The sequence below is a fragment of the Oncorhynchus gorbuscha genome, linkage group LG07 (assembly GCF_021184085.1).
Source record: "Oncorhynchus gorbuscha isolate QuinsamMale2020 ecotype Even-year linkage group LG07, OgorEven_v1.0, whole genome shotgun sequence".
Taxonomy (NCBI): Eukaryota; Metazoa; Chordata; class Actinopteri; order Salmoniformes; family Salmonidae; genus Oncorhynchus; species Oncorhynchus gorbuscha.
Window position 1 is genome coordinate 18739781 of NC_060179.1, and position 13952 is coordinate 18753732.

General features: G+C 42.4%; 1 protein-coding gene across 4 annotated transcripts in view; it reads right to left on the bottom strand.

Annotated features, from left to right (window-relative positions):
• Positions 1 to 13952, bottom strand: part of LOC124039593 (dipeptidyl aminopeptidase-like protein 6) — a 389264-nt gene that overhangs the window by 219523 nt on the left and 155789 nt on the right. Inside the window, exon 1 of one of the 4 annotated variants that reach the window (XM_046355734.1) lies at positions 530 to 1288. The exons of the other annotated variants lie outside the window; for them this stretch is intronic. Coding sequence (XP_046211690.1) covers positions 530 to 730 — 201 coding nt within the window. The 5' untranslated portion in view covers positions 731 to 1288. Of the gene's footprint in view, positions 1 to 529; positions 1289 to 13952 lie in introns of those variants that run through there. 4 annotated transcript variants of the gene reach the window in all.

The following is a 13952-nucleotide window of genomic DNA, read 5'->3' on the forward strand; positions in this document are numbered from 1 at the left end:
CCGAATCTAATTACACCAGCCCCGATATAATTTTGTGCGCGCCATCTGTCAGCTAAATAACGTAGGCAATTTTGGACCGAGATACTCGCCCACAAACAGCTGAAGAATGTTCCTTAGCGGCAGTTCAATAATGAACAGACAGTAGTATTCAACTCGGACAGTAACTACCGTCTGACCACATTACATGACAGTAACGGAGAAACTGCACGGAAACGCTCTCATCCAATAACTACACAATTACGCAGAGCCTGTTTCATACTGACACATTTCCTTTGACGTGATATATCGTCGGTCATTTGATGAACTGAATATATAGCCTATGTATACAAGACATATAATAAAGTAATGTAAAACCACTCTTCTCTTCTGAATAAAAATGCCATGATGACAGTGAGTTATGCACGCGGGGATAATAATGTAATATCTGCTGCATGCATAACCCTCTGCCGTCATGACATTTTGATTGGATGCGCACAAGGGAGCCTGGCTAAAGAAGGAGGGATGCAGAGGGGCGAAATGTGTTTCTTACATCCTCTTCTTCGTCCCCACATGCGCTCCCCTGTTGTTGGCATTGGAAACGGGGCCGTACGTCTTGACAGGGGCGCGGGATCTTCACGGTATTCTCGTCTTCAACTGTTTGCCCGCCGAGTAGGTGGCTAGCTTCAGGTGGGTTGGGGAAAGATCTATTGGTGTTGATCTTGCCCGTGAACCTCTGATACATCGAAGCCATGATTCCATGTGGGGGAAAATACCCTACAGCATGCAAATAGGGAAACTGTGAAGGGATGTCGTCTAATTGACGCGGTGTTAGTTTAAAACTTATATATAGGCACGGGTATCCTTTTTAGTCTCGGAATCAGTGCCCCGAACAAGCAGACAAAAGTATTGTCAAATTATATATTCGATTATATATTGTCCCATTTCAGGTTTGTAGGATAGTCAATCATACAGATAGGTCCAAAAATAACGAGCCACAATTAGTTGAGGTCTTACTCTGAATTCACAGCACGTAGTTTCATCCTTCAAACCGTTTGGGGAATAGGGATCCTCTCGATTGCAATCGATGCATCCGCAATGTGGTTTCTGCACCCTCCAAACTTGGACCGAAATAGATGATCGGTTGCGAAAAAAATATATGAATCATTTACAGCATACAAAGCGATGGTTATCCGAAGCTGAAAGAGAGAGTAGCTTCAATGCTTCCCTCTTTCTCTCTTTCGCTCTGCTGCATAAGAAGTGACCGCAGATAGCAAACTGTTCAAAGACTTCTCAAATACCACATCACTCATTAGGCTACCTCTTAAATGAACGATGCCCTCGTGTTCTGTCCCACTTATCCAAGCGACAACACCAGAGCTATGTCAGCCCAAAACGAATTATCACCACTTTGCAGATTGCATGGGTACAAGGAATCTGTTTTCCGAGTTTATTATGTTTTCCTCACGGTCTCCACCGGTGCTGAGGGTGCCATAGTACATGAGTGCCCCCCTGTGGCGAAACGGAAGGTGAGATAAAGGTTATGAAAGTTGGAAAAATGTATAAAACGGCTATATTGTCACTCGATTCGGTTAATAAAGTTATATTACTATGTAAACTTAGTATTCTAAAACGATAGAAAATCAGTTATAGGGACAGTAAAAATACACACAACTTCGGGCATGCTCAATTACATTTACATTACATTTAAGTCATTTAGCAGACGCTCTTATCCAGAGCGACTTACAAATTGGTGCATTCACCTTATGACATCCAGTAGAACAGTCACTTTACAATAGTGCATCTAAATCTTAAAGAGGGGGGGGGGTGAGAAGGATTACTTATCCTATCCTAGGTATTCCTTAAAGAGGTGATAGCCATGTGCCACAAAGGCATTTACACCACGTCATATCAAAGAAATCTTTGGCTGAGTTACAACAACTTCACTTGGATATTAATAGTCAGCATGTATTGCCTACAGTATTAGGACTGGGGCACTATTTAGATGCCATTCTAAGAAATACACACAGCAAGCAGCTGCAACAGAGCATGGAGCATAATTCTATAGCCTAAGTGCCATGAAGCTTAAACTGCTATTCTGCCTAATGCTGCAACTGCAAAAGCTATTTCTTGAGCAGAGTTTTTAAGCTGATTTAGACTTGTATTGCCTCAAAGAGTAATTGGATACACAGAACATATCTCTCTCGCCCATCAGCACCGTACAAGGATATTACTTTCCCGCAGGAACCTGGGAGAGACCAGAATAATCTTAAACTCATCCTGGCTGTCTCTATGGCATACGGAACACTTCAGGCAGGAGTTCATAGAATAAGGGTACCTGCTCTGTGCTGGGGGTTTTGCATACGCAAAGGGCTCTGTAAATGATACATGCTGCTACAACATACCTGCCGGGGACTATGATGCATATGCAACAAGTGTTCAGATTCACCCAAAAATTGAAGTTATTAACATATATTTGATAGGTTATTAGACAACACAGGTGGTACACTGTACATGGCACACACACACCTTTCCTGTGGGAGGGTGAGATGGGGAAAGGAGTGCTAGGCTTGGTGATGTGGATAGGCTACACGGTAAATGTGATTACATTTTGAGCAGCAGTACCCTGCGGTGCAGTAGCTAAGAGTGGATATATTCTAGCACCTCCTCACATTCAACTAAAGCACAGGCTCTGTGGGGTTATGATTCAGCCATATAGCTTAAAAAGAGGGCGTTGCTGCATCCAAGGCATGGTAGTTATCAAGGGAGAAGGGATTGGCCTATCTGCTGTGCTCTAGAGAGCCAACTCAAATCTCAATAGTAGACAGAGAATGGGCAGGGTCCTTCCAGTCATATAACCATAGGGATAATTCTACAGCAATACTCACATCTAGTTACCATCACTCAGGAATTATGTCATAACAAGCTTAAGGTATTATCAAGTATTAATGACTTGTTTAAATGAAAACAGAATGTAAAAGCAACAGTAGGCCCAGCCCTTTCTTCTTTAGGTTACTGTTGGTTGCAACATGTCTACAGCTATCCATTGATGGCATTTTTCTATGTTCATGTTTCGAGTCAGGAGTACTATAACAGCAGTAGTTAAAAGCAAGGTCAGGTAGTGATGTCACTGTCTGTGACGCAGAATCAGAAACATGCACAGGACAAGGATGCTGCCACTGCCATGGTACAGAACTGCCACATCATGGAGTGTATTTGCCTCAGACAACAGCTTAACCTACTCTATGCACACTGGCCCATTGCCTGGGCAAACAGGACACATCTACACCTCTATATTATAGTCTGGTGGACAGGAAACAACAAGCAGTTTCCCAAAAACAGACCAACACTGGCACCTAGTGGATGGATAATGGTGTTTTATTTACATTTACATTTCTTACTTTTCATTCCTGGTTGTAAAATATTCCCCCATATCCACCCACATACACTGATCAAAATTATAAATGCAACATGTAAAGTGTTGGTCCCATGTTTCATGAGCTGAAATAAAATATTCCAGAAATGTTCTCTCAAATTTTGTGCACAAATTTGATTACATCCCTGTTAGTGAGCACTTATCCTTAGCACAAATAACTAAAATGTGCAGTTTTGTGACATAACACAATGCCACAGATGTCTCAAGTGTTGAGGGAGCATGCAATAGGCATGCTGACTGCACAAATGTCCACCAGAGCTGTTGACAGATAATTTAATGTTCATTACTCTACCATAAGCCACCTCCAATGTTGTTTTAGAGAATTTGGCAGCATGTCCAATCGGCCTTGCAACCGCAGACCACGTGTATGGCGTCGTTTGGGCGAGCAATTTGCTGATGTCAACGCTGTGAATAGAGTGCTCCATGGTGGCGGTGGGGTTATGGTATGAGCAGACATAAGCTATGGACAATGAACACAATTGCATTTTATCTATGGCAATGTGAATGCACAGACATCTATCACTCGTGTTTAATTGCTATATTGTAATTATTTCGCCACTTTGGCCTATTATGGCCTATTTATTGCCTTACCTCCTTAGTCCTACCTCATTTGCACACGTATATAGACTTTTTCTATTATATTATTGACTGTATGTTTGTTTATTCCATGTGTAACTCTGTGCTATTGTTTGTGTTGCACTGCTTTGCTTTATTATGTCCAGGTCGCAGTTGTAAATGAGAACTTGTTCTCAACTAGCCTACCTGGTGAATTTTATTTATTTATTTTTATTTCACCTTTATTTAACCAGGTAGGCTAGTTGAGAACAAGTTCTCATTTGCAACTGAGACCTGGCCAAGATAAAGCATAGCAGTGTGAACAGACAACACAGAGTTACACATGGAGTAAACAATTAACAAGTCAATAACACAGTAGAAAAAAGGGGAGTCTATATACAATGTGTGCAAAAGGCATGAGGAGGTAGGCGAATAATTAATTACAATATTGCAGATTAACACTGGAGTGATAAATGATCAGATGATCATGTACAGGTAGAGATATTGGTGTGCAAAAAGAGCAGAAAAGTAAATAAATAAAAACTGGGGATGAGGTAGGTGAAAATGGGTGGGCTATTTACCAATAGACTATGTACAGCTGCAGCGATCGGTTAGCTGCTCAGATAGCTGATGTTTGAAGTTGGTGAGGGAGATAAAAGTCTCCAACTTCAGCGATTTTTGCAATTCGTTCCAGTCACAGGCAGCAGAGTACTGGAACGAAAGGCGGCCGAATGAGGTGTTGGCTTTAGGGATGATCAGTGAGATACACCTGCTGGAGCACGTGCTACGGATGGGTGTTGCCATCGTGACCAGTGAACTGAGATAAGGCGGAGCTTTACCTAGCATGGCCTTGTAGATGACTTGGAGCCAGTGGGACTGGCGACGAATATGTAGCGAGGGCCAGCCGACTAGAGCATACAGGTCGCAGTGGTGGGTAGTATAAGGTGCTTTAGTGACAAAACGGATGGCACTGTGATAAACTGCATCCAGTTTGCTGAGTAGAGTGTTGGAAGCAATTTTGTAGATGACATCGCCGAAGTCGAGGATCGGTAGGATAGTCAGTTTTACTAGGGTAAGCTTGGCAGCGTGAGTGAAGGAGGCTTTGTTGCGGAATAGAAAGCCGACTCTTGATTTGATTTTCGATTGGAGATGTTTGATATGAGTCTGGGAGGAGAGTTTGCAGTCTAGCCAGACACCTAGGTACTTATAGGTGTCCACATATTCAAGGTCGGAACCATCCAGGGTGGTGATGCTAGTCGGTCATGCGGGTGCAGGCAGCGATCGGTTGAAAAGCATGCATTTGGTTTTACTAGCGTTTAAGAGCAGTTGGAGGCCACAGAAGGAGTGTTGTATGGCATTGAAGCTCGTTTGGAGGTTAGATAGCACAGTGTCCAATGACGGGCCGAAAGTATATAGAATGGTGTCGTCTGCGTAGAGGTGGATCAGGGAATCGCCCGCAGCAAGAGCAACATCATTGATATATACAGAGAAAAGAGTCGGCCCGAGAATTGAACTCTGTGGCACCCCCATAGAGACTGCCAGAGGACCGGACAGCATGCCCTCCGATTTGACACACTGAACTCTGTCTGCAAAGTAATTGGTGAACCAGGCAAGGCAGTCATCTGAAAAACCGAGGCTACTGAGTCTCCCGATAAGAATATGGTGATTGACAGAGTCGAAAGCCTTGGCAAGGTCGATGAAGACGGCTGCACAGTACTGTCTTTTATCGATGGCGGTTATGATATCGTTTAGTACCTTGAGTGTGGCTGAGGTGCACCAGTGACCGGCTCGGAAACCAGATTGCATAGCGGAGAAGGTACGGTGGGATTCGAGATGGTCAGTGACCTGTTTGTTGACTTGGCTTTCGAAGACCTTAGATAGGCAGGGCAGAATGGATATAGGTCTGTAACAGTTTGGGTCCAGGGTGTCTCCCCCTTTGAAGAGGGGGATGACTGCTGCAGCTTTCCAATCCTTGGGGATCTCAGACGATATGAAAGAGAGGTTGAACAGGCTGGTAATAGGGGTTGCGACAATGGCGGCGGATAGTTTCAGAAATAGAGGGTCCAGATTGTCAAGCCCAGCTGATTTATACGGGTCCAAATAAAGGTGAAATTTAAAAATTCTAAAAAATAAAATGTTTCAGCATGATAATGCACAGCCATATGTCACAAGGAACTGTACACAATTCCTGGAAGCCGAATGTCTCAGTTCTTCTATGGCCTGCATACTCGGCAGACATGTCACCAATTGAGCATGTTTGGGATGCTCTGGATCGACGTGTATGACAGCGTGTTCCAGTTCTCACCAATATCCATCAATTTAGCAAGACCATTGAAGAGTGGGACAACATTCCACAGGTCACATTCAACAGTCTGATCAACTCTATACGGAGGAGATGTGAGGCAAATGGTGGTCACACCAGATACTGACAGGTTTTCTGATCCAGGCCCTTACTTTTTTTAAAGGTATCTGTGACCAACAGTTGCATATCTGTATTCCCAGTCATGTATTAGGGCCTAAATAATTCATTTAAAATGACTGATTACCTTATATGAACTGTAACTCTTACATTTACATTACATTTAAGTCATTTAGCAGACGCTCTTATCCAGAGCGACTTACAAATTGGTGCATTCACCTTATGACATCCAGTGGAACAACCACTTTACAATAGTGCATCTAAATATTTTAAGGGGGGGAGGGGGGGTGAGAAGGATTATTTTATCCTATCCTAGGTATTCCTTAAAGAGGTGGGGTTTCAGGTGTCTCCGGAAGGTGGTGATTGACTCCGCTGTCCTGGCGTCGTGAGGGGAGTTTGTTCCACCATTGGGGAGCCAGAGCAGCGAACAGTTTTGACTGAGCTGAGCGGGAACTGTACTTCCTCAGTGGTAGGGAGGCGAGCAGGCCAGAGGTGGATGAACGCAGTGCCCTTATTTGGGTGTAGGGCCTGATCAGAGCCTGGAGGTACTGAGGTGCCGTTCCCCTCACAGCTCCGTAGGCAAGCACCATGGTCTTGTAGCGGATGCGAGCTTCAACTGGAAGCCAGTGGAGAGAGCGGAGGAGCGGGGTGACGTGAGAGAACTTGGGAAGGTTGAACACTAGACGGGCTGCGGCGTTCTGGATGAGTTGTAGGGGTTTAATGGCACAGGCAGGGAGCCCAGCCAACAGCGAGTTGCAGTAATCCAGACGGGAGATGACAAGTGCCTGGATTAGGACCTGCGCCGCTTTTAAATGGTTTATATTTTTGGATTTATAATTTTGTTCAGTATATTTTCCTCAATGTATCATCTATCAGTGACAGTGTACTACATGCAAATCTGATACATACACACATACAGAAAAACCGAGATTAGGGGAAACTTAATCATGCCCGGTATTGCAAGGTATTGTGCAAGGTATTGTCCCTCTCCGTTCTATAGGATGGATTTTTTTCTGATTCCGCTCTGCATTATGTGAGCTACACACATCAAGCCTACTGTCTCCCAAAGGAATGCAGCTATTCCAGACAGTAGCAGATCGGGGATCCATGTCTCCCAAACTGGGGATATGGAGGGATAAGAGCCCTGGCTCCTAGGGAGGTGAGGATATTGGGGGCCCTCATGCGTGGTGTTCCCAAACCATCACTGTGATCTAGTCAGCAGTGGCAGCTCTTTGACAGTTAATGGATGACTGACACACACACACACACACACACACACACACACACACACACACACACACACACACACACACACACACACACACACACACACACACACACACACACACACACACACACACACACACACACACACACACACACACACACACACACACACACACACACACACACACACACACACACACACACACACAACTCAGGGTGGCCAATCACCCTGTTTCCATGAATGACAGCACAAAGAAATGGTTAGATGAGAGATGGGTTCAATACAATGTCATATTATATAAGACTACCAAATAAAGAAATAAAATTAATTCAGTAATACACTGAAGCACTCAACAACGTTGACTACGGTGCTTACTGTGAGAGAGGAACTTCTTTCAATCCAAGTTGAAATTCATTGCGCAAGTTCTCTGTCCTTGCTAATAAGAAATGTGGATAGGTCCACTGATTCCATTAACTGTGCAATTAACATTTGGCTTTTTCCCATGTTTATCAGCCAAACACAATAACTGTGTATCCAAACAATTACTAAAACACCTACTCTACTCTAATACTGCCTGATTCAGAAAATAAGACTATTATAGATGCACTGTTATAATTAGTCATTTCTCCCAATGGATGCTCTCTGCTGTCCGCAGTGAAACTCTTCTATTGGGTTTAATGAGTCAAAGATTGATGGTACAGAATATTATCACACTGCTGAGGGTGGGTTTCAGAAGGCTCATTCATTGTCTCCATTTGATTGCACCTGTAGGTACAGTGAGTATTGGTGTCTTCCCGGTAGGAGTATATTTTGTGAGTATTAGTGTCATTCGGAAAGTATTCAGACCCCTTCACATTTTCCACATTTTATTTTGTTATGGCCTTATTCTAAAATGGATTAAATACATTCTTCTCCTCATCATTCAACACACAATACCCCATAATGACAATGCAAAACAGGTATTTAGAATTGTTTTGCTAATTTATTACTTTATTTACAGAAGTACTCAGACCCTTTGCTATGAGACTCGGAATTGACCTCAGGTGCATCCTGTTTCCATTGATCATCCTTGAGATGTTTCTACCTATTGATTGGAGTCCACCTGAGTTAAATTCAATTGATTTGACATGATTTGGAAAGGCACACACCTGACTATATAAGGTCCCACAGTTGTCAGAGCAAAAACTAATCCATGAGGTCGAAGGAATTGTCCATAGTGTCAAGGTACAGATCTGGGAAAGGATACCAAAAGAATTCAGCAGCATTGAAGGTCCCCAAGAACACAGTGGTCTCCATCATTCTTAAGTGGGTAAAGTTTGGAAACACCAAGACTCTTCTTAGAGCTGGCCGTCCGGCTAAACTGAGCAACAGGAGGAGAAGGGCCTTGGTCATGGAGGTGACCAAGAACTCTATGGTCACTCGGACAGAGTTCCTCTGTGGAGATGGGAAAACCTTCCAAAAGGACAACCGTCTCTGCAGCACTTCACCAATCAGGCCTTTATGGTTGAGTGGCCAGACGGAAGCCACTCCCCAGTAAAAGGCACATGACAGCCCTCTTGGAGTTTGCCAAAAGGCACCTACAGGACTCTCAGTCCATGATAAATAAGATTCTTTGGTCTAATGAAACTAAGACTGAACTCTTTGGCCTGAATGCCAAGCGTCACATCTGGAGGAAACCAGGCACCGCCCATCACCTGGCTAATAACAAGTGTCTGAATGTCCTTGAGTGGCCTAGCCAGAGCCCTGACTTGAACCCAACAAACATCTCCGGAGAGACTTGAAAATAGCTGTGCAGCAACGCTCTCCATCCAACTTCACAGAACTTGAGAGGATCTACAGAGAGGAATGGGAGAAACTACCCAAATACAGGTGTGCCAAGCTTGTAGTGTCATACCGAAGAAGACGTAAGGCTGTAATCACTGCCAAAGGTGCTTCAACAAAGTACTGAGTAAAGGGTTGGAATACTTATGTATATGTAATATCCATTTTTTTTTGTAAATAAATAAATGTCTAAAAACCTGTTTTTACATTGTATTTATGGGGTATTGTGTGTATATTGATGAGGGGGAAAAATTATATTTCTTCCATTTTAGAATAAGGCTCTAACATTTAAAAAAAAACTGGAAAAAGTGAAGGGGACTGAATACTTTCCGAATGCACTGTATATAGTGAGTTTTAGTGTCCTTACGGTAACAGTAAAAACAGTGAGTAATAGTGTCTTTACAGTAGCAGTATATATAGTGAGTATTAGCGTCTTTACGGTAGCAGTTTATACAGTGAGTATTAGTGTCTTTATGGTCTTTATAGTAGAAGTTTATTCAGTGAGTATTAGTGTCTTTATGGTAGCAGTTTATACAGTGAGTAATGATGGTGGCGAAAAAGTTAATTGTAAGTCATAAAAGTGAAATTTCCTCAAAGGAAGTTCAAGGAAAGTTGGAACTTGAGGAGGAAAAGTATCAAAAGGGTTTGACCTTGTCAGCTGGAGAGAAAAAAAACGATTGAAAGGGATGGTTTCTCAGCAGGGGAGAGAGAAGGAGCGACTGAGGGAGAGAAAAAGGCCATGAATTTATCCTCTCGTCACATTTTTCTCCACGCCCCATCTCTCACTCAGTGTGCTGTCACGCACCTCAACCTTTATTACTTGGCTTCAGATGTCGAGGATCAATACTGCCATTACCCAGTATATTTGGGTCTGCTGTACACCCTGCGTTACAGTGGAAAAACTGAATTAGCTGCCGCAATCCTGTTAGGGCCTTTTCTAAGTCACCACGTGAAGATCCTGTGATGTTTCATGAACCTGACATGCTGTTGGAAATTAAATGTACCTGACAGAGTTGACCACATTTATCTTCTCAGCAAGGGACAAATAAGTATAACGACTGTTTTGTGTGTGTGTGTGTGTGTGTGTTTTCAGAGAGTGTGTTTGGCCACCAGCAGAGGCTTGTTTGAATGACATATGGAAATTGAAATTGCTGGAGCTTGACGGTGTTGGTCTAAAAGCCAAACAGTGAAATTAATAGGTCCTGTCATTGGTTTTTACCACAACCCCCACACACATAGACCAATCAAAGGACAACATATTTTGATTGACACCTCCATATGCCCAATACCAGTATTCAGATTTTGAATGGAATAAAAACAGTACATCCATCATGACTAATGGGGGGAAAGTTTCAATAAACAATGTTTGCCCACTGTGCAGTTTAATGATGGGTTAGAATCAACTATGGAATTCTCCAGTTTACTGACAAGAAGCATGGCAAGTTGAGTCCAATCCTTTTTAAAATGGCAAAGATAAATAACCTGGGAAATTTAGACGACAGAAAGGGAAGGGGGTAGAAAGGGAGGGATTGTGTGTGTGGGGGAAACATTGGAGAGTGAGATTTAGGTAATTTAACAGCACATGGATGGGAGAAAAATACATTTCCGTTATCTCCCACTATCCTATAAACAAACAAAAATGTTTCCAAAGAATAGCCACTTAAATAACTGTACAGATACGGTTTAAATTGTTCAAAGACGCGTTGTTCAGTTTTCCTTAGTGAGCATACATACATACAGATTATTTAACTTATAATTCACTGTATCACAATTCCAGTGGGTCAGAAGTTTACATACACTAAGTTGACTGTGCCTTTAAACAGCTTGGAGAATTCCAGAAAATGATGTCATGTCTTTAGAAACTTCTGATAGGCTAATTGACATAATTTGAGTCAATTGGACAATTGGAGGTGTACCTGTAGATTTCAAGGCCTACCTTCAAACTCAGTGCCTCTTTGCTTGACATGATGGGAAAATCAAAAGAAATCAGCCAAGACCTCAGAAAACAAATTGAAGACTTCCAGAAGTCTGGTTCATCCTTGGGAGCAATTTCCAAACGCCTGAAGGTACCACGTTCATTTATACAAGCAATAGGACGCAAGCATAAACACCATGGGACCACACAGCCGTCATACCGCTCAGGAAGGAGACACGTTCTGTCTCCTAGAGATGAACTTATTTTGGTGTGAAAAGTGAAAATCAATCCCAGAACAACAGCAATCGACCTTGTGAAGATGCAGGATGAAACAGGTACAAAAGTATCTACATCCACAGCAAAACGAGTCCTATATCAACATAACCTGAAAGGCTGCTCAGCAAGGAAGAAGCCACTGCTCCAAAACCACCATAGAAAAAGTCAGATTACTGTTTGCAACTGCACATGGGGACAAAGATCGTACTTTTTGACCATAATGACCATCGTTATGTTTGGAGGAAAAAGGGGGAGGCTTGCAAGCCGAAGAACACCATTCAAAACGTGAAGCACTGGGGTGACAGCATCATGTTATGGGGGTGCTTTGCTCCAGGAGGGACTGGTGCACTTCACAAAATCTATGGCATCATGAGGTAGGAAAAATTGCATGGATATATTGAAGCAACATCTCAAGACAACAGTCTGGAAGTTAAAGCTTGGTCGCAAATGGGTCTTCCAAATGGACAATGACCACAAGCATACTTCCAGTATGGCAAAATGGTTGTGGCAAAATGACTTCAGGACAACAAAGTCAAGGTATTGGGGTGGCCATCACAAAGCACTGACCTCAATCCCATAGAAGATTTGTGGGCAGAACTGAAAAAGCATGTGTGAGCAAGGAGGCCTACAAACCTGACTCAGTTACACCAGCTCTGTTAGGATGAATGGGACAAAATTCACCCAGATTATTGTGGAAAGCTTGTGGAAGGCTACCCGAAACGTTTGACCTAAGTTAAACAATTTAAAGGCAATGCTACCAAATACTATTTGAGTGTATGTAAACTTCTGAACCACTGGGAATGTGATGAAAGAAATAAAAGCTGAAATAAATCACTCACTCTACTATTATTTTGACCTAAAACAGGGAGTTTTTACTCTGATTAAATGTCAAGAATTATGAGTTTAAATGTACTTGGCTAAGGTGTATGTAAACTTCCGACTTCAACTGTATATAGTTTTGCAGGTGGTGGAGTATGAATGAGAAAAGAGTTCATGGATTTCAGAGAATGTGGTCATTGAAAGCATTTTGTGTGAAAGCAATACAAATAATTCACAGTTTGGTCCACATACACTTCTATTTCGCTGACCGTGTGAAGAGTTTTGACAATGTGACTTCAACTGTACAATTAGGCTTAGCCCTACTCTCACTTTATGAATATATTACCCTAGAATGTACGTTATTCCAGAGGACGATTCAGATGGGCTTCGTTTTTTCCAAACTGCCCCCTGTAATTCTTTCTTTTTTCCAATAAATTGACAGTTATGACAGAAGCCTGGAGGTGTTTTTTCTAGGCGTGACGATATTTTAACAAGTCCAGGAGACAACAGGGCTACACTGATAACTCAATCTAGTTTCTAAACCAAACCAAACAATCTTTGGTATCAATTTGAATTGACGAAGTGTGATCATAATCATTAGGATATTTTAGCGATTCGCAGTAAACATGTAAATGCCCACCAGCCTTCAGATGTAAGCAAAACAGTGCACTTGCACTTGCGATGCATTTTAAGGCTATGGATGCAAGTGAACATATAATTTCCAAACCTTTAGGTCAGTTGTATGCTGCTTTGTGATCTATTAACAGCAAGGTTTACACAATATTTTGTACTGCATTTGGCGATATTCAATTCATACGCACAAAACATTAACAAAAGCATTCACTGTGAAAGTTGATACATGTAGACTCTCCATGCTGTATATAGGCTATGTGCTGCACATCGTTAAATTTATCAAATAAGTTATTGTTTTTTCTTGCTGAAACCGTGAGCAACACCTGTCAACCGCCGACATTTCTCTCAAATCACAGGGATGTCAATTCTCACGGGACTAGTATTATCACGGGATCTTGGAGTTTGCCAAAAAACAGTAGGTTATTCTGGCTGGAATAGTTACTCTCCTGCCATGTACAAATTACTGACATGGCAAATACGGGTGAGACTAAAATGACAGATATGGTGTTTTGTGCTTGTGCACATTATTACATGATCCGACTCACCCCAGTAAACGAATCAGGTTGGAATAGGGTTGAAAGCAAGGGCTGTTTCCTCGTCTCTGCTGTTGCTGGCTCCGCCACATTGTTTTCAATCCCAATATGCTGGTTATCTTTGCTATTATACATATAGCAACATAGGGAATGGTGCCAATTCTACAGGGCACTGAAGATACATTTTCAGAACCGCGGACAGTGACCATATCCAACACGGGAGAAAGCGCATTTGCTATAAACTATTACATTTATTAGTGCCGCAACATTCTTTTTTCATAATATAACCATATACAATTTCAGTATCACGTCTTAGAGTGATTGACTGTTCCATCTCTGTG